This window comes from Piliocolobus tephrosceles, chromosome 13, assembly GCF_002776525.5.
Source record: "Piliocolobus tephrosceles isolate RC106 chromosome 13, ASM277652v3, whole genome shotgun sequence".
Lineage (NCBI taxonomy): Eukaryota > Metazoa > Chordata > Mammalia > Primates > Cercopithecidae > Piliocolobus > Piliocolobus tephrosceles.
In genome coordinates this window covers 21252486-21279025 of record NC_045446.1, presented here as the reverse complement: position 1 = coordinate 21279025, position 26540 = coordinate 21252486, and the positions used below count along the sequence as shown (strand labels likewise).

At 39.7% G+C, this 26540-nt stretch overlaps 1 protein-coding gene across 3 annotated transcripts in view; it reads left to right on the top strand.

Moving 5' to 3' along the window:
* The window catches only part of TTC17 (tetratricopeptide repeat domain 17), a 149007-nt gene that overhangs the window by 62457 nt on the left and 60010 nt on the right, over nucleotides 1-26540 (top strand). For all 3 annotated transcript variants that reach the window (XM_023215819.1, XM_023215821.2, XM_023215820.3), the window contains exon 16: nucleotides 569-755. In XM_023215819.1, the coding sequence (XP_023071587.1) occupies nucleotides 569-755 (187 nt within the window). The remainder of the gene's footprint in view (nucleotides 1-568; nucleotides 756-26540) is intronic.

Genomic DNA, 26540 nt, shown 5'->3' with positions numbered 1-26540 from the left:
AATAGCCCAACTGCCAATCAGATGAACAAGCTGTGTTATGTTGGAACATTACACATCAGCTTAAAAAACAATGAGCTACTGATGTACACAAAAGCATGAATGAATTTTAGGTTGAGTGAAAGAAGCTACAAAAGGACACATATTACTTGTAATCATAGGAGAGCATGCAGTTTGATTTCATTTATCTGAAGTTCAAGAACTATGATGACAGAAGTCACAACATCACAACAATGGTTACTTCTGGGGTTGGATTGCCCAAGGCAACCTCCTGGAGTACTGAAAATATTTTTGTATCTTGAGCAGTGTGGTGGTTACAGGGATATATACATATATAGTTTATATTACATACTTTATATATTTTTTATCTTAGCAAAAAAAGTAAAAAACACATTTACATGTATTGTACAGTTTAGAATTGGCTGGTATAAATAAAATGGACAGTTAGCAATAAAGTTTATGGGGTAACCTAAAAACAGCCAAAAGCCATATACTGTAAACGTTTTGTAACTCCCAGAAAATAGTAGTTCATTAACATTTTGTCGATTTTTTTTTTTTTTTTTCTTTTCAGCCTCTGACCTTTTTGAGCCTGGGAAATGCTTACCTTGCTCTGAAGAATATCAGTGGAGCACTTGAGGCCTTTAGACAGGCCTTGAAATTAACCACCAAATGTCCAGAGTGTGAAAACAGCCTGAAGTTGATCCGCTGTATGCAGTTTTATCCTTTTCTGTACAACATCACTTCTTCTGTTTGCAGTGGTAAGCAGCTGTTAAATGCTGACAAATTAATGAGTTCAGCCAGAGTTCCTGTTCTGATCAAAAGAACACAGAAGGTGATTTTTTGTATTTTACCCAAGGATTTTAGATAACTAGTATAATTCCAGACGCATAGGAAAAGATGTTAATTCCTTACTTACTATAGATGCCTTAGGGTATTAAGGCTTAATTCTCTCTTAGAACTCTGGTTAAGAAAGGCTGACTGAAATACATGGTATATTCAGCTGGGATGGATAGGCTTTGAGATTTTTTTCCCTCCCTCTAAAATCTCTGGTGTTTTATAATAACTGACATTCCTAGTAAAGTACATTTTTCCTGTCCATGAAGTCAAAGTATACAATTTGAATCGAAGCAGTTCTATATACTCAGTCACTGAAATACAGCTCCTTGTCTTTCATTGAAGGTGATTCAGACCTTTACTCTACCTTTAAAGTAGTGACCCGACATTCAGTGGCATATTTTTCCCTTCTTCCACTCTCTCCCACAGCGTACATATGGGCATATATGCCTGTGTATAAGTGTATCCACCTGGGTAAAGCTAATGTCTAAAGCTGTTGCACTTTCATTATTAGAACTTTCTTTCTAAGAATCACATGATATTTGGTTCTCTATTTGTTTAACCTTCACTATAAGAAAAAATAAAATCATGAATTTTAACTCTCTGCCTTCGATTGGGATGGGTGCGGTTTACGTATGTGTGGATCCTCAGTATCTTGCCATTGTAGAGTGCACAGTGGGTCCTTTGTTAATATTCAAATTAGATTATAATTAATCACATGGATATTAGTTCAACTCCTTCACTTTTGATATTTAAAAACAAAGAACAACCTCACATCCACTTTTTTTTTTTTTTTTAAGAAAGCGGCAGCCCTTTATTGCAAATATGCACACACTCTCGGGCAAGGTTCTCTGGTCTTCAGGTGTGGGGGGCCAGGGAAGTCGCACCGGCGCTCTCAGGTGAGGTTCTCGGGTCCACGAATGCGGGGGCGAAGAACACAGGCGGGCTCCTGCCTGCAGTGGACTTTTATGCATTGGTACTGGAAGGGGGAGGGCAGTGGGCGGGATAAGGGCGTGATAGGGGCGTCTCCATAGGCGTGGCCGAGTAAGTTTCAGTTTCCTCAGATTGAGGGCACCCTGTGCATGCTCAGTTGATCTGCATTTTCCTGGGCAGGGGCTGCATTTTCCCGGGCGTGGGTAAGTTGGTGATGAAGAACCCAGAAACTGACAGGTACTGCTCCATCTTGTTCACCTTCCTCCATCTTGTACCTTCTCCCTCACCCAAACAGTCCAACCTCTTATTGATTATAAAAATTTAGGGCGCTGTTGTCTGTCTGGCTGCTTCCTGCTGTTAGGGGGCGTAGTTAGGGTCTGAGGTTGGCAGTTGGGTGTAGGGATACAGGAGCATTTGGTTGAAGGTGACTCGGGTGATCTCTTGGACCCTGGCTCGGAGAAATTTTATAAAAATGGGAGCAAAACATAAGGCAAGGCAGAGGATTAGTATGGGAATTAGGAATGGAAGTAGCTGCTGTACTTACGGCAGCAGCCATACCGGTGGTCCGGGGGTTAAGGGAGCATTAAGTTGTTGAAACTTCTTTTTGATTTTGTTTAATGTTTGGACGTTGGTGTCAACCAGGCCTGATTCGTTTATATAATAGCAACACTCTTCTCCTAGGAAGAGGCATGTTCTTCCTTTTTCGGCAGTAAGAAGATCTAATGCTCGCCTATTTTGTGCTGCTACCTGGGCCACTGAGGTAATCTGATGCTATAAAGAGGCCAGGCTTTCAGCTGAAGCCTCTATGGCTTCCCGGACCTGAGTGGAGAGAGCCCGTGTGGACTGAATTGAGTGGGCGAGTGCCCCTGTCCTAATTCCTGAGGCTATTAGGGACAATGCTAGGGAAACCCCGATGACTAAGGGAAGAAAAACGGCCTACTTTTGGATTTTATTGCTGGGAGTGGTAAGCTGGTAAGCTAGTTCGGACAATTCCCCTTCGCTATATAGGGTTAAGCTAGGCACTAAAGACACCGGAACGCAAAGGGATTGGGTGATGGAGGTGGGGTTAAGAATTTTAGATAAAGTTTGGTTAAACCAGAAGTAGCCGCGAACGGGGGCCGTCTGGATTCCCTTGGGAGCTTGGGTGTGATTACACCATGAAGAGTTGGGAGTAGAGTAGCAAAACAGAAGGATTTGACTCTGTGGATTACGGTATAGCAGGACTTGAGGCAAGGATGTTGCTTGAAAGGAACTGGTAGAGTCGGTGGTGATATTGAAAGCGGCTGGTAGAGAGGGAGCTTTTCCGAGTGCAGCGCAAAGGAAGCATTGGGAGAGGTTTCTTACTCCGGCAGCTTGGGTTAAGTCAAGTCCTTGGCAAATAAGTGTTAGCCATGAGAATGGGTCCTCATTGTTAGAGGGGCTTGGGGGGCTTAACAGCTTCTGTATTTTTTTGTTCATGAGGTTTTACGGCTGAGGTTAAATTTTGTAGGGTCTGTACACCGTTAGGGAATTGTACTTGCTGAACGTATATTCTCTTTACCTGGATGGTTGCAGTGGGATATGAGGAAGAAGATGATGCATATAGTCCACCTTTTACTCCCTGGGCCTACCGAGGGTCCCAGGGATCGTTAATAATAAGACTATATGTTCCTGGCGAAGGGCTTTGAAACATATTTTTATGTTGGGATTATGCAAAGAAGTCATACAAAGGATGGATTTTGCAGTAATTATATGGACGCCCGAGGTTGGTTTGTTGCCAGTAGTTCTTACAATTATATTCTGTTTGGTCATATAAGAAACATAGGGCCGGGAGGCCTCCAGTGATGGAACTTAGGGAAAAGTTTAGGGAGAGGGCAGATTGACAGCCCTGGGGGGGATGTTCTGCAGTGCCCTGCATGACTGAGTGTACCTGGTTTTCTGTAGACCAGGTTTCAGTTATAGAAAATTTCCATACAAAGTTAGGATTAGTAGGAGTAACTAGGGGGATTAGAGTGAACCATAATAATGGTGGCAAAAGTGTAGAGAGTAAGTTCAACATTGCTGAAATCACAAAGGGCACCCTGCCAAGCTAGGTCTTCTATGAGAGTAAAAAGTCAGGAGACCTACTGGTTGGGGGATGGGTCGGGGAGGAGGGTATCTATGGGGTTTGTGAGGGAAAAGTCAGTTAAGATGAAGAATAGTGAGGAAACAGGAAAATTTGAGGAGGGTGTGGCTCATCCAGCTTGTTTCTATCTTGGTTATTTTTAGACGGGTGGGCAACAGGTGGGTGGACTGCCACTTAGCCTGAGGGGGCTAGGCTGTCTTCCACTGGGTAAAATGGACCCAGGAACTGTGACCTAAAAGCTTGGCTGCTGTAGAAGTGGTAAGAGTTACTGTATATGGGCTCTTCCACTTAGGAATAAGGCCCTTTGCATGTAGATCCTTGAGTAGAACCTGGTCACCTGGAGAAAGGGCCGAGGGGGTGTCTGGATTTCCTTATGTAGGTGGGGGAAGTGACCTTTTGGCGTGTTCTCTAAGTAATTGTCTTAAGAGAGAGAGATAGGACAAGTAGGGTGCCAAAGGTGTGGGAAGAATAGGAAGTTCTCGTAATGCAAGAGGGCGCCCGTAAACTAGTTTAAATGGGCTAAGGCCTGTAGGGCTTCTAGGTGTCGCCCATAGTCTGGTAAGGGCAAGGGGAAGTAGGGTTACCCACGATTGACGTGTCTCTATGGAGAGTTTGGTTAAGATGTCTCGTCCTAAGAGGGGGGTGGGACATGAGGGCATGATGAGGAAAGAGTGGGCAAAACATGCATAGTCCAGGCAACAGTTTAACATTGAGTTCTGGCGAGGGTTAGGCAGTTTACCGTCTTCCTCAACTACTGAGATAGTGGATGGCTGGCTAGGACCTCCATAGGTTGACAAAACAGAATAGGTAGCCTATGTATTGATGAGAAAAGAAATTGGCTTACCCGCTAACTGTAGAGTTACCCTAGGCTCGGCGAGGGTGACCGGGGTCTCTGAGTGTGGGCACCGTCAGTCGTCGTCCAGGTGTAGGAGCTGGAAGGAGCCTTCCGACCCTCGAGGAGAGGCACCACGTTGAGGCGCAATGCCTGCCCTGCTGGCGGGGCAATCAGACTTCCAGTGTCCTTCCTGTTGGCAGGTTGGGCACAGCGTGGTAGGCAGGTGAGGATTTGGACACTGTTTTGCCTAATGCCCGGTTGTGCCACACTTAAAGCATGGACGAGATGGAGTGGCCGGCTTGGCCTGGGGACACTGGTTTGCATAGTGTCCTGGGTCTCCGCCCTGAGGAGACTTGCCCTGTGTCTTCCCTGCTGGCAGAGTGGGCAACGCTGGTTGGAGGGCAGCCACTAAAGCTTGCGCCTCAAGCGCAGCCCTTCTTTTCTCCTTGTCTAGCTCTGCGGCCTCAGCTGCTGCTTCTCTGGAGTTAAAAACTTTGAAGGCTAATTTTTACTAGGTCCTGTATGGGAGTCTGAGGCCCATCTTCAACCTTTTTTAGCTTTTTTCGAATATCTGAGGCTGACTGGGAAATAAAATAGGAGGCTAGGACAGCTGCCCCGGCTGGGGAAGTGGGGTCTAGCCGGGTAAATTGGGCCAGTGCCTCTGTAAGGCGATTTAGAAAGGAAGCCAGGTTCTCATCTGGGTGTTGGATAATTTCCCTTAATTTATCAAAATTAACCACTTTGTTAGAGGCTGCCTGCATACTGGCCAAGAGACATTGAATCATAATGTCCCTCCTATGGCGGCCAGGCTGCTGTGGTTGGTGGTCCTAATCTGGTTCTATGGACGGGACAGCCATCTCTCCTAACGGGACGGTGGCGTTGGTTAAATGCCATTGATCTGCATGTTGCCTGGCGGCTGCGAGAATGCGCTCTCTCTCCTCTCGGTTGAGGGAGGAGGACAGAATGACCTGTAAGTCATGCCAGGTTAGATCATATGCCTGACAAAGGTACCTAAATTTTTTGGAATGTTGCATGGGGTTGGCTGAGAAATCGCCAAGTCGTTGTTCAATTTTGGAGAGATCAGCCGAGGAAAAAGGGACATGGACTCTAACTAGCCCTTCGGCTCTGGCGACCTCTCGGAGGGGGGCCAGTAGATTGGTAGGGGAGGCAGGGTTAGGTTGGTTAGTGGAAGGCTGATTTGTAAGGTTTGGTAGAGTAGTCTTTGAACGGGTATGGGCTGCAATGGGAGAGGTGAGAGGAGTGGCTGCTGAGGGAGGAGTGTGGAGAGGGGCGGTGGGAAGTGTATAGGGGGGTAAGGGGAGTGGCTGAGGGAGGGGCGTTGGGAGGGGCAGTGGGAGGTCCATGGTGGGGGGGTTGGAAGGTCAGGAGGGAGGTCACCCGCCTTCCGCCCCATCTGAAAATGGAGGTGGAGTCCTCCTCAGTTGCTGAGGTGGAGGCCGAGGGCCGGGTTTTTGCTAACAAGACTTGGGCCATTGAACACTGGGCGCACAGGTCCGGGCGAGAGCGCAAGTCCTAAAAGCCTTGGACATAATTGATTTCTAACCACTTTCCTAGCCTTTGGCAGAAATTAGACAAATCAAGTAAAATATTATAGTCAAGGGATCCTTCTGGTGGCCATTGAGACTGATTATCTAACTTGTATTGCGGCCATGCCACCGTGGAGAGGAAAATTAGTTGCTTTCGTTTAAGATCTTGCTCTAATTGTAAAGTTTTGAGATTAGCTAGAAGACACCTTAAAGGGGTGTCTCTAGGTATTTTGGATTGGGGATTTCCCATTGCCTCTCTCTCCCGGAAGGCGGAAACCGAGCTCTATCTGGCTACAAAGCGTCCTTTGGAGCCACTAGAGACCGGGTGGCTCCTGGAGCCGGAATGGAGATTACCTCCAGGCGGACGTCTCCGTCCTGGACCGGTCTCACGCGGACTGGAATGGAGTTCCTTTGGGCAGACGTCTCTACTTTTGGGAACTCTCCTGTGGGTCACCTGGTGACCAAAAAGCCTTGGGCCTGTGCAGGACTTCTGGCCAAGGAGTATGAGAGGGAGGCGAGAGGTACTCACCCCTAGGAGACTTGGAGGTGTGGAAAGCGAAGTCTAGGTCCTGGTCCATCCGCAGCGTGGAAGGAGGAGGCTCCTCGGACCTTGGGGGGCCCTGAGGAGGGGTCTCCTCCCGGGTCTCGGCACCACCTGTCTTAATTTAATTTAATGTAACTTAATTTAGTAGAGCTAAGTAATTAAACATGAGGCCAAAGTACATAAGAAAGCGGCAGCCCTTTATTGCAAATATGCACACACTCTCGGGCGAGGTTCTCTGGTCCTCAGGTGTGGGGGGCCAGGGAAGTCGCACAGGCACTCTCGGGTGAGGTTCTCCAGTCCACAAATGTGGGGGCCGAAGAAGTTACCGACATCCACTTATTTATGTGACTTGTCTAAAAGACATCAATAATTATTAGTAGATTTGGGACCAGAAGTGGTTTTGTTGATTCACTATACCAGACTGCCTTACAATTTTAATAGAATGACAGACAGTAAGTAGTGCTTGCCTTTTAAATATCAAAGCCCAATTATTTACTGAAGAAACCAAGAATCTCCCAGCAATATAACTCTGTAGCTCAGTTGTGAATCAGTGTTGAGCACAATCTGCATTACAGTTCTTTTATGAATGCCAAAGTCCCAAAACAGTACAGCAAGGCGGTAGAGTGGAGTGGCTAGCACTAGAATCTTACAGATTCATGTTTGAGCTGTAGCTCTGCCATTACTTTCTTTTTTATTTTTAAATTTTTTATATTTATGGATACATAATAGTTGCATTGTTCTTACCATTTAGTAGATACTGGCTAAAAGTAAGCCATTAGAAATTCATAGTGAATACAAGGTGCTCAGAACTTTAAAGGTGTAAATTGTGAATTTTTAACTTTTTAATCCTGGAAGATATGCTGTAGTCTTTTTGTTTGTTTGTTTTAATTCTACTGCATCTTCTTGCAACACTGTGGTTTTTTAAATGTTGTGGGTTACCTAAGAACAGCCTTATAAAAAGGATTTTACTTTTTCAATGTGCTTTTTATATTAATAGAATCTCTTATTTTCTTTTTTACTATCATCTCCCTCAACTCTGTTGGAATTTATTTCTGTTTTTGAGAAGGGTTTTGTCACTATATACATGTAGTGACCCTTTTCTAAAAAGTCTTCTCCTTGGCATTAATTTCACATGTTTTTATTTAGTATTTCAGTTTCTTGAAATGTATTCTTAGTTCATGTCACTCATGTCAAGAGAGGGAATACAGTTGTCTTGAGCTTTTTCCCCAGAATGTAACCTCAACTGGTCCAGGAAACTAATAACTTGGAGCAGATATTTCTCAGAGCTGTGGTATCTGATAGTCCAGAGTATTCAAAGAATATTATTGGGTCCAATATAATAACAATAAAAGAAAATAATTTGACATGGAAACAATTTTTTTTATAATAGTTCTTTCAGAGGGAGCTCATCCATAAAAAATATTTAGCGCCTTTTACATTGTAATTAATGAATTTACGAAATTTAGTTAGAAAGTCTGCTCAAACTTAACTTAGGCCAGCAGAAGAAGTTACTTAATCCTGGAAAATACTCTGCAGTCTTCTTTTTTTTTAAATTCTTCTGCATCTTCTCAGAATGCTGTGATCTTTCAAATGTCATAGGTTACCTAAGAACAGCTAATAGTCTATTACTGCTGGTAGACTTAAAATCCTTCTGATATAAATTAGAAAAAAATCCAACATTTGCTAACACCTAAATAAATACTGTTACCTCCTAATGGATATGTATGTTATAGCATTTTCTAGGTTTAAAAATTCATTGTAGCAGTGAAACAATTTCAATGTTGTGTTTTTCTTTGACAATGATTTTGAGTTGCTTATTTCCAAAGTAATCCCATTCATTCATAGTTACTTTGCTGAGTTGCAGCTTTGAAAAGCTAAAATTTGAAAGAAGCCAAACACCTTTATAGAAACCAGGAACTTATGTTTGAAATCTAAACAGTTGCATCTATTCTAGTTATCTCTGAGCTTTGCTAAATAATTGATTAAAACAAAACAAAACAAAACAGGAAAAAACCCTCTGATGGATGATTAGGATTTCTTTACCTTTTGTGAAATCAGATGATTCTGTTTGCCATTTCCTTTTTCATTTTTGCAATATTAAAGTAAGTTTTATAAGTTATCTTGTCTGACATAATCTGTTTTAAGTTTTTATTATGACAATACAGAGATTTCAAGAGAGTGACAAGGCTTATGATTCTTTTTCCATGTAATAGTCACAGAATTCATGATAATTGTTGGCCGGGTCACGGAATTCATAATTTTTGGCCGGGCATGGTGGCTCACGCCTGTAATCCCAGTACTTTGGGGGGCCAAGGTGGGCAGATCACCTGAGGTCGGGAATTCAAGACCAACCTGGCCAACATGGTGAAACCCTGTCCCTACTGAAAATACAAAAGTTAGCCAGGTGTGGTAGCAGGCGCCTGTAATCCCAGCTACTCAGGAGGCTGAGACGGGAGAATCAGCCTTGAAGTTCAGGCTTGAACCCAGGAGGCAGAGGTTGCAGTGAGCCGAGATCGTGCCACTGCACGATCCAGCTTGAGTGACAGAGCGAGACTCCGTCTCAAAAAAGAAAAATGAATAAATAATTATTTTTACAGCAACTATAGTAATAATGTCTTAAATAGTATGACCTAGGGGTAAAGGGATGGGCAGTTTAACATTAGCAAGAATTTTGTTATTTCATATATAATCATGGAATTTTTTCATGCAGATTTTTAGTTTGTGTTTCTTGGAATGCCTATGCAGGTAATTTATTCTATTACTTTTAAATACTGTTTTGTTCAACTTAAAAATACACAATCATTATGCTAAAAAATTTTTTTGTACTTGTAAAGACTTTATAGCTAAAACTGTATTGATCAGTGAAGCATTATTTATCTGACAGTGTTTTCAAACTTTTATTAACCTAGAAATCAATGTATTGGCTGCCATTTGTTAGATGCATGTGTTCTTATAGCAACTGTTTATCGTCTTCATCTCTCCCTCTTTTGAATACAATTTCATAAATCCTGGTCTTTTATAGGTAGTTTTATATCACTACCATTTCAAGGATGCTGTGAAGGAGAACTTAATAGATTGATTTTTTTTTACTTGCCCACTCTTGAATTGACTGTAAAAGTTAGTGCTTTCAGTTTCAATTAAACATCTTGTTTGGGCAGTTTTAAAATACCTACTGTTTTCCACATTTATAGGCTTGTCATTTTACAATTTTATTTAACTTAAGCAGAACTGAATTGGTTACTGTAGCAAACTCATTCTTCAATAACCACTTTGTCCTTTTAAAAGTAAAATAGAATCTGTTAAATAAACTTAAAATGGTTTTGAATATAAGCAAAGTCTGTGAAGTGCTCAACACTAAAAAAAAACAGCCTTTCTTTAATTGGAAAAAATAAAAGTGTCACAGAGAGTGGAACTTTATGAAACAGGAAAGGTTATCTTCTCTAAAAAATGGAAAATAACTTTTAATAATAACATGAGCAAAATGATTAAATATTGAATCTGTAGAAAAGTCCAGAAATACATTGATGTGGCATTACAGCATGATAGTGGATTTTCCAAGCATTTATTACTGTAAAATATTTTTGAAATACTAATCTGCAAATTAAAAAGTTACATTTAGCAAAGATATTTTATACTACTAAAGTAATCTAGACCGTCTTACTGTATCTTTGATACATGTGATTTTACTTTATTTTTAATAATCTATATTTATTATTTTTCTTATATTAGCATAAAACCAATGGTAGGTTCTATTTATTAGACTTTTATGCCACAAACAGCAACATTGATCTTTACAGCACATAATTAAGCGTTAAACCCAAGATTTCTGAGCTCTGGTCATTTCTTAATTAATTGAGGCACATGCCCACTTAAAAAAATTGGCCCAGATCCTTAGAAAGTATGAATAAATGTTGAAGAAGAACTCAGACTTTAATGTTTAGGTGTTCCTGTAATTGTCTGCAAGTTTCTCTCTCTAATACATATATGATGGCTTTTGTCTCTGGAGAAAAAAGTAGAATTTTCAGATCATGTACATGAGGTTTAATATCTATTCCAATGTGCAGATGGATTATCTTGTCTTCTCTTCACAGTGTTTCTGTATTTATAGCATCTATTTATGTAAATAATATCTCCTTTTATAACTTGGTTCATTGTCTGTAGTTTTTTAGTCTGTGTTCTTCAACCTAAATTTTTATAGATTTATAACTTGCAGCTTAAAGCAATTTTACAGAGTTCAGATGTCGAAGAAAAAGAAATCCTGCATTTTGCTGCCCTCCAGTGGATTATCCAGCATATATACTGCCTGCAATTAAGGGTCTTTGCTTTATCACATTTTTTTTAACATTCTTTTATAAGAATTAGTGAAGGTATCTGCTTTTTTAAAAAAGATATTCTTATAGACCCAGTTTTAATAGCACTTCTTTTAGAGGCAGGATCTCACTATGTTGCCCAGGCTGGAGTGCAGTGGCTATTCACAGGCTCTATCATAGTACACCATAGCTTCTAACTCCTGGCTCAGGCAGTCCTCCCGTCTCAGGCTCCCAGACAGTTGGGACTACAAATGTGTACCACTGCATCTGACTCTTACAGCATTTTAAATATGCTACTAGTTAGGTCGCCTCCATTTATTTCTGTAAAAAGAATTAAAACTTTGGTTAATGTATTGCAGATTTAAAAATCCTGAGATGCAGGTATATGCTGCAACAAAACCAAATGTACTTCTGTGTATGTAATGTGTCTAAATGTGTTATTTCTTTACTCAAAAGGGCTATAGTTATTTGGTTAACAAATAGTTTTTTAACTTATATCTTTAACATGTATTTAACCTGTGATAGAGGAGAGAATAGGAAAAATAATTTTTGTATTTATGAACCTACAAGCAAAGGTTGTGATTTACTCAAATTACAGTCAATCATTGGTGGAGCTGAAACTAAAATGTTAGTCCTCTGTCTTCCAGGGCCAGTGTGGTTCCTATGCGTAATTCTTCTACCTTTAGCCAGTCATAAATTATTCCACTGCCATGATTGAAAGATTGAAAGAATTCATATTTGTAGATTCCTGGGACATTTTATGAAAGCAGTATAATCACTGCACTTTTTATGTCATTTCTCAAAAGAGATACATTCCTACATGAAACATGGATGTAAACTAGATTATGGGGGGCAGTCATAATGAACCCCAAGAGCATACCTAAAATGGTCTCTCAGTTTAACATATCACCCTGATCTTTTCTGAATCTTGCATCATTAGATTGCCACATAGCCTTCTATTTTACATGGAAGATCTTATGGCTGTACTTTTGTAGTATTACCTTAGTAGACAGTATTTTTCTTTTGGGATTTCCAGCATTTAGCTTTTATGAACAAAAGGGATATTTTGGTTTTTATAACAACTTAGAGACAGTATTATCAGATTCTGATGACTAATGGTTTTATACTTCAGCCCCTGGAAGACATTATATATAAGTATTTGTTGGTTTTCAATGTGAATTTTTTGTCCTGCATACCAAAAAAAAAATCTGTTTTATTTTAAAGAATGAGCCTGTTGGCCCTTGCCTGAGATCTTTTCACAGCTATTCATCCAGTCATTATAGGTTGTTAGCCTGGCCAAATAATATTTAAGAAATATGAAATTTGATAGAGAATATAATCTTCTAAAGCAACAATTTGTTTTCTTTCAATTAAAGGAAACTGGGTGTGGTTTATTCATTCATTCATTCATTCAATGAACACTTACTACTATATGCCAGTCACTATTCTAGGAATTGGAAACCAAACAGAAAATACCTCCAGCTCTTACAGAGCTACATTCTAGTAGAGGGAAACAGACAGCAGATAATAAACATAATCATTTAACTAGAAAGTGAGTGCTCAGGGGGTTGGGGTCATTAAGGAAGACCCCACTGAGAAAGTGACATTTGAACATAGACTTGAGGAAGGATAGAGGTTCTAAGCCATGCAGACATACAGCATAAAAGCATTTCAGGCAGAGAGAATAGCATTGTGGAGGGAGAGAGAATAGCATTGCAAAGGTTCATGCAAGAAATAGCAAGGAGGGCTCTCCAGCTGTGGTGGAGGTGTAGGAGATGAAAACGGAGATAAATATGGTGGAGGATAGAGCCACTTTTTTTACTGCCTTGCAGAACATTTTAATAATTTGGGCTTTTCTTCTAAGAGAAAGATGTATGACTAGGAACTGGACGGCACAGCAGGAGGTGAGTGGTGGGCCAGCAAGCAAAGCTTCACCTGCATTTACAGCCAGTCCCCATCACTCGCATTACTGCCTGAGCTCCGCCTTCTCAGTGGTGGCATTAGATTCTCATAGGAGCATGAACCTATTGTAAACTATGCATGTGCAGGATCTAGATTACACGATCCTTATGAGAATCTAAAGCCTGATTATCTGTCTCTGTCTCCCATCACACCCAGATGGGACCATCTAGTTGCAGGAAAACAAGCTCAGGGCTCCCACTGATTCTATATTATGGTGAGTTGTATAATTATTTCATTATATATTATAATGTAATAACAGAGTGCACAAAACATGTAACGTGCTTGAATTATCCCCAAACCCCATCCCCACCCAGCCCTCAGTCTTTAGAAAAATTGTCTTCCACGAAAGCAGCCCCTGGTGCCAAAAAGGTTGGGGACTGCTGACTTGGAAGATTTTGAACGCAAGACTGAAATGAACCTATTTACATCTTAACATAATTCCTCTGGTTACTCTGTTGAGAATAGACTAGTGGGATAAGAGCAGAAGCATGAAGATCTGTTAGGATGCTATTGCAAAAATATCAGTGAGAGATAGTATCAGCCTGTACCACTGGGGTGGACAGGGAGAAAGTGAGAAATGATCATATTTGGGATATATTTTGAAGGTAGAACCAACACGACACTACTAGAAAGGGATATGGGAAATGCAAGAAACAGAGGTCAAGGGTGACTCTTAAATTTGGAACCTGACCAATCAGGTAAACAGTGGTGCTATTTAATGAGATAGTCACGTCTGAGAAAGGAGCAGATTTGGGGAGAAAAACAAGTTTGGTTTTGGACATGTGAAATTTGAGTTGCCTATTAAGTGTTCAAGTAGAGATGTTGAATAGGTAGTTGGATATATGAGTTTTATAATAGGGAAGAGACCAGGATCGTAATTTATGAGTCATGGACATATGCATTTTTTAAGTCATTAGCTTGGATGAAATTACAGCAGTAATTACTATAAAAAGGAAAATGGGTCAAAAATCAGTTACTAGGGTATTCTAGCCAACATTTAAAGGTCAGGAAGAAAAAGAGCAATAAAGGATTAGCCAGTAAGCTAGTAGAAAAACCATTCAAGTATTTTATCCAACAAGCCAAGTGAAGAAAATGTTTTAAGGGGTTATCAAGCATATCATTATTATTGTACCAGCATGCTATATCCTGAGAGATTGAGCTGGATGTGGGCAGAGAATGAACCACTGGATTTGGTAACATGGAGATTGTTGGTAATCTTGTAAAAGCTTGTGTGAAATTGGTTTTGAAGGAGGTGAGGAAGTGAGGATGGCAAGCAACTCTTAAGTTTTGCTACAGTGAAGAGCAGGAAAATGGGATATAGCTGGAGGGGCCTGTGGGATTGAAGGTATTTGTTTTTGTTATTCTAACAGTAGAAAGCACTGCAGCATGTTTCAGTAGGAATGATCCAGCAAAGTGGGAAAAATTAAAGATGCAGCAGAGGGCTAACTGTAGAAGCAGAATTCTTGAGTAGACAGGAGGGGATGAAATCTAAGGCACAAATGTAAGAGTGGTCCTTAGGAACAAGGATGATATATAAGTAAAGTTATAGGTATGTTGAAAGATTTCATGGTGGGACTTCTGATTGCTTCTCAGCAAAATATGAGATGACTTGTCAGATGAGAATGAAGAGGTACTGAGAATGTTGGAGATTTGATGAGAGAGGAAAGGCTGAAAACAGTTGTCTCAGAATGCGAATTAACTAGAGAGGTTTCTAACTTTGGTAACTGGATAGATGTCAATGTTGTTAAGAATGGGAATACAGAGGAGAAATCATCTATGCATTGATGTTGTACTGGGAATAGCAAGTTCAGTGATAGACATGTTCATTTGGAGATGCCTCTGATTCCCTCAGAATGTGCCAGATGTGAAGAAAATGCCAAGAATGGAATCTTAGAAAATACTAACATTTAAGGAACAGAGTCAGTGAAAGAGTGACTAAATAGAGGCACTGGAAGAGCAGGGTCATGAGGTTTAGAAGAACAGAGGGTTTGAGAAGGACAAAGAGGACAATAGTAGTGTGTCCTGTATTGGTTCATTTGCAAGCTTTTAGTTGGTATTTTACTTTTAATATTTATGGTTTATTTTGATGGGCATTAGAAAAATGTTTAACTGGTACATAAAACCTGTGATTTATGAAAAATGGTAATGATTTTCCCTTTTAACCTAAATAAGTGTAAGATTAAACTCTAGATTGATTTAAAAAAATTATGTAAGTAATGATACTGCTAGCTAGGGAAAAGTCATGATAGTCATTGGTAAATGAATAAACTGTGGGAAGCTCTGGGTTTAACAGTTTAGAAATTATTGGTGACTTCATTTTATCAAAAGCATTTTTTAAAATGGGGAAATATCTACACTAAAACAACATTAATAAATTTTAGAATAATGGAAGTATTAAAGTGAGCTCTCTATATGTAATTGAATTACTTTTAGAGCTGTTAGCATAGTTTCTAAAATATAGCTCATATTTTATCCTATTACTTAGTGACTAAAATAACTTTAAAGCAAATAGGAGATGATACCAAGAATCATTCTTTTTTCTTTTTTTTTTTTCTTCTGAGGCGGAGTCTCACTTTTGTAGCCCAGTCTAGAGTGCAGTGGCTAGATACCAGCTCACTGCAACCTCCGCCTCCCGGGTTCAAGCAATTATCTTGCCTCAGCCACCCCAGTAGCTGGGAATACAGGCGCCCACCACCATGCCTGGCTAATTTTTTATATTTTTAGTAGAGAAGGGTTTCGCCATGCTGGTCAGACTGCTCTCGAACTCCTGACCTCAGGTGATCCACCCGCCTCGGCTTTCCAAAGTGCTGGGATTATAGGTGTGAGCCACTGCGCCTGGCCAAGAATCATTCTTTAAAAAACACGTAATAATAGAACACAAATGAGGAAAGCTTTCTGAAAAATCTTTATTTGTTAGAAACATGAAAAGGTGGCTGGGCATGATGGCTTCATGCCTCTAACCCCAGCACTTTGGGAGGCCGAGACGGGCAGATCACCTGAGGTCAGGAGTTCGAGACCAGCCTGGCCAACACAGCGGAACCCCCTCTCTACTAAAAATACAAAACTCAGCCGAGTGTGGTGATGCATGCCTGTAATCCCAGCTACTGGGGAGGCTAAGGCAGGAGAATTGCTTGAACCCGGGAGGTGGAGGTTGCAATGAACTGAGATTGCATCACTGTACTCCAGCCTGGGCAAGAGACTCCGTCTAAAAAAAAAAAGAAACACGAAAAGTTAATTGTATATTTTTAATAAAATAGTAGAAAACCTTGATGAGTGATTGAAGAAATAGGGCATTTCTCAGAAAGATAGTCTAAGCTCTATAAGCAAGAGGGGATCTGTTTTTTATAGCCCGCTACTCATTGAACAAGGTATTTTTAATATGGTTTGTTGCTGCAGTTGTATTTCATTCTCCTGACAGGAACGGAAGGGGACTGACTTCTTGTTATGTACGCTTGTGTGTAGTGAGTTAGGCAAGTTCATTGGACGTTGTCTAAATCTTGAGTTTTCCTTCATCATTCTAGATGTTTTGGAGACATTTCAGTTTACGTAATGTTAAGCTTTGCCATCTTAGGTAGCAAGCATTTATACAACTCTTCTCCATTCAGAAAGGTGATTCTACCTGGGCTTGGGGGGCGTGCACAGTAGTCCCAGCTACTTAGAAAGCTGAGGTGGGAGGATCACTGGAGACCAGGACTACGAAGCACTGATCACACCACTGCCCCCTAACCTGGGAAACATGATGGGACACCTGTCTCCTAAAAAAAAATAATAAGAAAAAATTATTCTAATTGGCAAAATACGCAGACAACTTATTCTATGTTGGTAGAGCGGGTTCTTTTTAAAATTTCTAAGTGATTTGTGCCTCAGAAAATTACGTTTGCTTTGAGACAGTTGAAATGGGTTCCTAGTTTTAGACTATTTTTTTAAAACAGCACCAACTGTGTAAACCCCTTTTCAAATTTAATCATTGGGTGATCTCTACTCAGTTCCATGACCTGATGGATATAAAGCCGTGAGTCTGATAATCATTAGAAAAGAGCATTCGTGAGATTTTAAAATACGTAAGACTGAGGATGCCTGCCATATGTAAGTGTACATGTGTATGCTGTTTGAGTTTTTCTCCCCCTTTTTTCTTGCATCACTAGTATTTATTACTAATGGTTGAATTTATTTCATAAATTCACTCTTTGGCCAGGAAAATCTCAGTAATCTGTTACTTTTCCCTAACCAGCAAAGTTTATTTAATTATTATTTCAAAGATGCAGGAGAAATTTAAATCACGTTTCACAGATATTGAAAAGACCATAGCTTTGGATTTGTCTTCCCGTTTAGTTGCCTTTTATAGGAACAAACCTAAATTTGTCATTCAAATTTTGCCATCCTTTAATCCTCTTTAGCTGTCAGCCTTTGTTAATAACCCAGTCAGGTCACAAATATACAGGGAGATGATTATAGAAAATAATAAGCACAATTTGCCTAAGTACATTTCAGGAAAAAGAGCTAGAGGTCCATGGCAGCTGAGGGGGTACTGCTGTCAAGTAAGTTTTCTGATTCCTGCTGCACCTCTCTAATAATAAAGCCCTATTTTGCTTGATGATGAGAAATACAGCTAGAGAAAAACCTAATATGAACAAATTAATAATCAATTCACTACCCCTCTCACAGTACACTGGCTAAAAGCCATAAATGTTGAGAGTTGGGAGAGACTGAGTAAGATCCTCGAAACCATGTTATTACCTGCAAAGTGGCCACTGAGGTGAGTGCTCCCAAGTGACTTTCATTTGGTGGCATAAAGCAAGAGGAAACAATATGTAACAAAAATACATGATATCATCATGTGTTTTTCACTTTCCCCTTGATCATGCTTTGGCCATATTTACTTAGGTGTAAGTAGATGTGTTCAAATTAAAGTGCCTATCTTAATTCCATACCCTTGAGGCAGGATCTGCAATCAGGCAATTAGAAAGCTTTATTACCGAGATCCATCCACAAGTCTCTGCTCATAGCCTTGTTTGATAGAGGGACTTCAGTGGGATTTTTAAAACTTTGATTTGAATATCATACTTGCTACCTCTACCAATGCAAAGGACATTTCCTGGTGCTTGATCTTTTTCCTTCTATCTAGGACCTATGAGGTATTACTAGACTCCAATTTTGATCAATTATGGAATAACTAGGATCTTAAGTTCTCATTTGAAGATACTGTCCTTGTAATTCATTTAATTTGAGGAGAAAAAAAGACAAAATAGCGTTTGTAACTTCATTAGCCTCAGCCTTGCTCTGTATCCTTGCTCTAGGGGAAAAAGGCAAGCCTGATAAGCCCCAAAAGTGCTGGGCATAATTAAGGATTCCTCTCAAGGAGCTAGGAGAGTCTTGTTAGAGAGTTGTTCGATGTGCAAGGTCTGTTGGTTTAAATATCAAATTTATTACCTATACCAATGGTAAGTTTAAATATCATACTTACTACCTAAATCAAGTCTAGTTTGCTGGTAAGTTTTAAACATCAATACCATATTTAAAGCTTTGGTTTAAATATACTTATTACCTATACCAATGCAAAGGACATTTGGTTGGCCTAAATATCATACTTGTTACGTAAACCAAGTCTGTTGGTTTTCCTACTAGATCACTTTCCTCTGCGTCAGCAGGTGACCACTCATAGCAGGAAAAAGGAGAGGCAGATAGTAAACACTACCGGTTGTGGGTAGCTAGGAAATCTAAGCCCCCTCCAACTGTGTAGGCTTGTTCTAAGTTTAAGAATTGAGTGAAGCAGACTCACTGTAAGAGTGTGTGATGGAATCAGAAAGATAGGTTGTATTTTAAAGTCACTGACTGTAAGAACTTTATGACATCTGCCTTTTGCAGAATCCATGGAAATTGTACCAAATCTTGGTACCAAATAATGATGCTATTGCAAGTAGTTTTCTTGACTGCATATATCCTGCTTTGCTAGTTTGATGAGTTAGCACACATTGCTTTCTGCAGCTCTATCCCATAACTCTCCAGCTCTTTCCCACAGCACATCCACACAAAAGTACCATTTTTACCCATCTTTCAAGACCCACTTCCACCATATGCCTTACTTGATCTCCTAATTACAAGTAATGTGTAATCAGACAATTTAATTGTGCCTCTCCTTTGGCTCCTTTGACTTGCCATGTTAGTTATCTGTGTACATCACACAACTCTCTAACAAGACTCTCCTAGCTCCTTGAGTACAGAAACCTATCCTTTTTTAACCTGCATACCCCAGCTCACCAAGCATTCCATACTCTCCCCCCAACATTTAGCACATAGGATATTTTTTAATGGCAAAGTAGCTGATGATATTTCAAGTCTGAACTACTCAGGTAACTAAGTATTAAATGTAATAAAGAGTAATTAACTTGTACCTACCCAAAGTTTGCCCAGAGTGCTTTCCTAGGAAACCCCCCTCAATATACATAAGTAGATACAAATATCCTTTAAAGTCTACAGTTCCCACTGTAAGAGGGAGAAGAAAAATGGAATTGTATTGTCTTGCTGGTCCACTAGGAGCTAACACATCTAACAAGTGGCCTGTATTGTCCCACCTTCAGTCCCTCCTGTTTTTAATGAAAGTTATAAACTAATGTCTCTCTTGACCCTCATTGAAAACTAACACTATGGGTCAGTCTCAGGAAGTCTGTTGAATTTGTTTCCCCAGTAATCTTGCTTAAAGAAAAGTTCCCTAGGCTGAAGTAAGCCAGAGATTTAAATTAAAAAAAAAAAAATAGCTATGTCAGTTAATTTTATTTTTCAATATAATTTCTGCATGGAAAAGTCTCATAGTAAACTTACAACGAATTTTAAATTTGCTTTAGATATGTACTCTGATCATTTACCTTTCTAGAAGCACTTATAACTGCTGAAAGCCTGGATTCTTCATTAAAATAGTTTCTGACACAGCCTACATGTCATGGTGTCTGTGTCTCAACTGGTGCTGACTTTGCTTCCTGTGCTTTAGTCATTTAAGAGAAGGCTACATGGCAAGACCAAGAGGCCAGATTTATAGCCAGTTCTCCTTTCTGTACTCTAAAAGGAGGCAGGGCATGTGGGATGCAGGGGCATATAGGTCTGCAGAAATCAATTCAGCTCTTAAGTTCTTGGGCAAAGCAAGTTCCAGGTATGACCATGTGTGAACAGAGTATTTCCCAGGATAGAATTCAACTCCAGGATATGTAGTAAAAGGGAAACACACACACACACACACGTTCATATTTGGGAATCACATACTTTTCTTTCTTTCTTTTTCCTGTAAACTCTTCTGACTTAATCACCTCACCAGGAGAGAGTGCTGATTTCAAGTCTTTAATATGGTCTGTTTTCTCTCTGCCATTATACTTTTGAGGTCAGTCAGTACATAACCATTATTTTAAAACATTCTGCAAAGAATTTCATTCAGCAGTAATTACTGAATGAGAACAGGTCTAAGGAGCCATTATTTCTTTTCAAATAATTTCTTTTTTCTTTTCCAAATAGAAGATAAAACAGGGCAGAGGAGGTGAGGCATCTTCATTTGTCTCTCAGGTGTAGTCATCGGCAACCTAGGTTTCACCCAGATTCAGGTTCTGTATGCTTATATTAGCAGTGGTTTCATTAACGATGTTTCCCAAGAATCCTCTGACAGTAGGACAGTAGTTTGTCTCTCCCTTTCAGAGTAAAACATCCTAGACACAGAGATGTAAATTGATTTGCCCAAGTTTGTACGGTAAGGCTGCAACTGAGGCAGGATTTGAATTTATACCATGGAAGTGTTCCTCTTGGTAAAAGGTCTGTTAGACTCTGTTATAACCTCTGGAGGTGAAAATCATAAAGGTATCTATTCCCAGTAAGGTCTCCTCCTTCCTCAGCTCTACCTGTTACTCTCTGTGGTACCAAAGTCCCACATGTCACCTATAGTAAAACCTTCCTGGTAATATTTTTAAGTAATTTTGTATGACAGTGGTGAACAACTGAAAGATATATTTTTGTTCACTTCATGGCATTTTGCTATCTCTTCTAAAAGATAGATTATATTTACTAGAGATAAATACGAAATAGTGTTATTAGGTTGCTTAAATTATGATAAAAGGAAACAGTCACCATGTGTTTTTAAGCTACCTATTTCCAAAAGAAATCATTTTTAACTGCATAATTTTGAGTGCAGTTGGGTAGAAAGGTAAGGAGAAAATACTATATAAAAAGTCACTCATACCTGTTAAAAGGATGATGATGTCTGTATTTTCCACCTAGGTACTTTAATTGAATATATCAGAATGCTTCCTGTAGGGTAACTTTTCTGAAAGGCAGAAGAAAGGAGACCGTAGAGTATAATATAAGCCTGTTCAAGCAGGGATGGTAGGGAAACAGAATATTCCACTGTTTCACAAAGACCACTTTTATAACATCTTTGCCTTAAATTTTGAATTATAGCTCGCATTACAAATCAGTTTATTATTTATGTCTTAGAAATTAGTTATATAATAAATTGCATAAGAATATAACTTACATTTACTGTATGAAAGCAAAAAGTATGTTTGGGGAAGGACTGAAATAAGATTAACAGACTAGAGGGGGCTGGGCACAGTGGCTCATGCCTGTAATCCCAGCACTTTGAGAGGCCAAAGAGGGCAGATTACTTGAGCTCTGCAGTTTGAGACCAGCCTGGGCAGCATGCTGAAACCCTGTCTCCACTCGAGAGGCTGAGGTGGGAGGATGGCTTGAGCCTGGAAGGCAGAGGTTGCAGTGAGCCCAGATCATGCCACTGCACTCCAGCCTGGGTGACAGAGCAATTCTGTCTCAAAACAAAAAAACAAAAAACCTAGAGGGAGAAAGTTATTGAACAGCAAAGAGGTAAATGACTCTAGGTAACATGGTACCTGTAGCCTTTTTTCATATTGTAAGGCAATCTGTCTATTAAAATGTCCTTTAGAGAGCACAGAGCCGACTGTGAGACTAATTTCTAAGTGTACTAAATAATTTGAGGCTTAGATATGCTAAGGAGTTTGATCTGAATTAATTGCTGCTTTCTTCTAAAAGATTGGTAGAAGTGGACTCTACACTGCCTCCAGTATCCCCTACATACATGCACACAAACGTACACACACAGAAAGTTGAAATTACACAGATACCCTGATAACTTCTTTTTTAAATTATTATTATTATACTTTAAGTTCTGGAATACATGTGCAGAACATGCAGGTTTGTTACATACGTATATATGTGCCACGGTGGTTTGCTGCACTCATCAACCTGTCATCTACATTAGGTATTTCTCTTAATGGCTACCCCTCCCCTAGCCCCCCACCCCCTGACATGTGATGGTCCTCTCCCTGTGTCCATATGTTCTCATTGTTCAGCTCCCACTTATGAGTGAGAACCTGCAGTGTTTGGTTTTCTCTTTCTGTGTTAGTTTGTGGAGAATGATGACTTCCAGCTTCATCCATGTCCCTGCAAAGATTATGAACTCATCCTTTTTTATGGCTGCATAGTATTCTATGGTGTATATGTGCCATATTTTCTTTATCCAGTCTTATCATTGATGGGCATTTGGGTTGGTTCCAAGTCTTTACTGTTGTGAATAGTGCTGCAGTAAACATACGTGTGCATGTGTCTTTATAGTAGCATGATTTATAATCCTTGAGGGTATATACCCAGTAATGGGATCGCTGGGTCAAATGGTATTTCTGGTTCTAGATCCTTGAGGAATCGCCACACTGTCTTCAGTTGAACTAATTTACACTCCCACCAACAGTGTAAAAGCGTTCCTATTTCTCCACATCCTCTTACATCTGTTGTTTCCTGACTTTTTAATGATCACCATTCTAACTGGCATGAGATGGATACCCTGATAATTTCTAATAGCTGGTTAATTGATCATACTAGAGATTCTGAGTTGGCTATAACTAAAAGGCCTTACTTTAAAAAGATTACATTGGGATAACTTACTATTCCAGTGCAGCTTTTCAGGGAGTCAGGGGCTAATAATATTAGCATCTTACCATGTGCTACGCAATGGTCTAGCTCTTTGCATGCAATTCTCAACAACCTAATGAAATGGATGTTATTATTAAGCTCAATTTGCAGCCAGGTGCAGTGGCACACACTGGGAGACTGGTAAGAAGATCACTTGAGCCCAGGAGTTCAAGTCTAGCCTGGGCAACATAGTGAGACCCCCACCTCTTAAAAAACAAAAACAAAAAACTCAGTTTGTAGATGAGGAAACTGATTCACAAAAAGGTAAAAGTAACTTGTCTTGCCCCAGTCTGTACCCATAACCACTGCTCTAATGCTAGAAGAACCACATGATTTTATCATTGGTGCTGGCTTTAGTTACTTGGCTCTTACCAAGTTTTGATGCCTCTCAATTCATTTGTGGCATTTCTTTATTATAACTAACTAAAAAGCATCCTAAGTTACCCAACCAGGAATCTCTACCAATATATGAGATTTAGAAGGTAAGAATTCTTTTTAACAAATATGTGTTTACCCAACTCTAACAGGAAAGTGGAAAATACTCTTCTAGCAATTTGTAAACAATTAAGATGAGAAGGTAGGAGATCCTGAGAACTTCGTATACTTTGAAAAACTGTTTAGCCACATGATAAATTGTGCCTTTACCCCTCGGGAGACTTTACTTTGACAAGGTATGTTAAATATGTAGTTGTTTTTCCAAACACCCTTATAGGATAGGTTACTATTAATAACCCTATTTATGCAGGAGATACTCTAAGTGTAGAAAAGAATGTTAATATACTAGGATCTCATAGTAGTTCCAGAATCAGAAATACCTTTTTTGGAGTTTTACACTTAGTTGATAGTCTTGTAGTCTCTTACTTCTAAGAAAAACCAAACTGTCAGGATTGGAATTAGATGCTAAATACTTTGCAAGCAAGTAACAGCATTACACAGAAAAGTGTTTTCCATTTTCACCTGGGGCCTTGTTACCTAAAGCATTTGATTTAAATAGTGTTGTTCCTTTAAAGAAAAATCATACCTCTCAAGGTTAGTGTAAGTCATAGAATCTCCCCATTTTGTGTCAGCAAAAAATAAGTCTTATGCGTAGAAGATGACTTGCTACTTTCCAAGTGTCTTTCCATTTTTCCTTCTCCAATATTCTCCTGTGTTTCTTTAATGAGAACGTCATTCCGACCTCTGCCAGGAAAACAGGCAATATTTTTCCACAAAGGCAACTTTTTTTAGTTCCCCTTTGAGCTGGAGCAGACCTATACTGTAGTCTAAAGAAGAGAAATTTTAAGTTCTTCTGAAATACTTCATTTACCCTTAGAAACTGGAAGGAGTAATTTTAAAAATTAGGCAATGCAACTATCACCAAGCTATGTATGCAAACTATCACCAAGCTATGTATGCAAATCATATCAGAATCCTAAACTGGTCTGGTTTTTTTTGTTGTTGTTGTTGGTTTTTTGGGTGTTTTGTTTTGTTTTGAGAAGGAATCTCGCTCTGTCACCTGGTTGGAGTGCAGTGGCGCAGTCTCGGCTCACCACAACCTCCGCCTCCTAGGTTCAAGTGATTCTCCTGCCTCAGCCTCCTGAATAGCTGGGACTACAGGCATGCGCCACCATGCCCAGCTAATTTTTATATTTTTAGTAGAGACGGAGTTTCACCATGTTGGCCAGGATGGTCTCGATCTCTTGATCTCATGATCCTCCTGCCTTGGCCTCCCAAAGTGCTGGAATTACAGGCATGAGCCACCGCACCTGGCCAAACTGGTCTGTTTTTAATAGTTTATTGTAAGAAAGTTAGTATTCACAGTTCTAATCTTAAAGCATGTAGCTTTTCTGTGATCATTTTGATGCCTACTTCCAAGAAATACCCTAACATAAACCTCTTATTCTTTTTTTATTCTTCCTGTTCTCCCTGATTCTTCTCATCTCCCTCTGAGAGATGTTGGCCCCAATTTCCTGAATTTGAGGACAAGACATTCTTAGAATGCACATGGCTTGCACAAGATGTCTGAGTTTGAGGTCATGCAGAAGGAATAATTTAGCTTCAGGGTCCCTTGTGCACATAATATTTTCGTATTGCATAAGTTTAAAAAGATGAGACCAATTAAATTTTTACTGTGGGCAGAGGGTGGGAGAGAAACAGAAGAGAATCAAATGTTGAGGGAGGAAATCAACTTCAGAAAACACAGAATTTCACTGGGTTCCAGTGTTAAAGGTTTGTCCTTTGCTTTTATAATGTTTTATACAACCTGTGTCAGTCAATGTGAAGAATGCTTTAATCAGCATCATTGTCATAATTATTTCCTCTTTGCTTTTAATAGTCATGCTTATTTATATCACAATTAAGAATTGTCTCTGAGAAGTGTGATGTTCTTCATAATAAATTATACTCAATTGGGTGTGCAGAGTTGGTTGATGTCATTATTCTGTTTTATCTTAATGCTCTTGTGTTTAGCTCCCCTGACTTAATTACATATACCAGATGGTGAAAACAGAAGTGAGGGCAAATTAACAACCTCTGTCCTGTCATAGGAGAATCTGGAGAAAGAAAGCAACTACCATTGCTCATGACTTCTTTCCCATTAGCCCTCCATGGGCGGACACGCACACACACACACACATACCCCTTGCTCATGGCTTCTTTCCCATTAACCCTCCATGGGCGGGCGCACACACACATACACCACACTCAGTCTTTATCAAGCTGCACTTTTCACTGCTCCCAAACACAAATGAGAATTTCTGTCCCTGCTGCTTTGCCCAACATTTTATTCTTCCTTGCCTAGAATGCTGCCTTCCCTACTGACCAGGGGGAAGCTTAGAAGCCTTGTAATAAGATAAACCTGATCCAGATCTCAGCTACTACTTTTGACTTTAGGCAAGTTACTTTATTTCACTGAAAATCAGTTTCCTCATTCGTGAAATGAAGATGCACACGGTTTTTATGAGGGTAAAGTGGATGAAAAAATATAAAGCACTCAAAAAATATTTCTTCTATTTCCTGTAGTTCCCCTTCTATAAGTCCTGCCTGTTCTTTAAAATTCGAGTTCTAACTACTCAAAACTTATTCTCTGAAGCACTTATTTGGAACAAGTATTCTTTGTTGTCTCGTATTTACTGTCTCCCCAAGTTGTTTGTCAATTTCTTGAGGGCTGAAACTCTTAAAAGAATCCTCAATTTCTGACATAGTCTTGTTAAATATGGTAGCCTCCAATGTATAATAGTGTAAAAGTGGAAAATGGAAAGTGACTCTCTAAGCATGTGGTCCCCTTACTCTAAAGTCATTAAGTTGGAAAAGGTTTTGAGTCCATTACATTTTCTTGGCACAGTAAGGGAGATGGCATTAGAAGTACTTCCGTAAATTGTGAAATCTAAGAGAGCCATCAGTCAAGAAAGAGACATCTTGTGTTTCCATTCATGTAGAGAGAGCTTGATTTGGTGAATCTGTACATACAGATAAGATAGATAGATAGATAGATAGATAGATAGATAGATAGATAGATAGA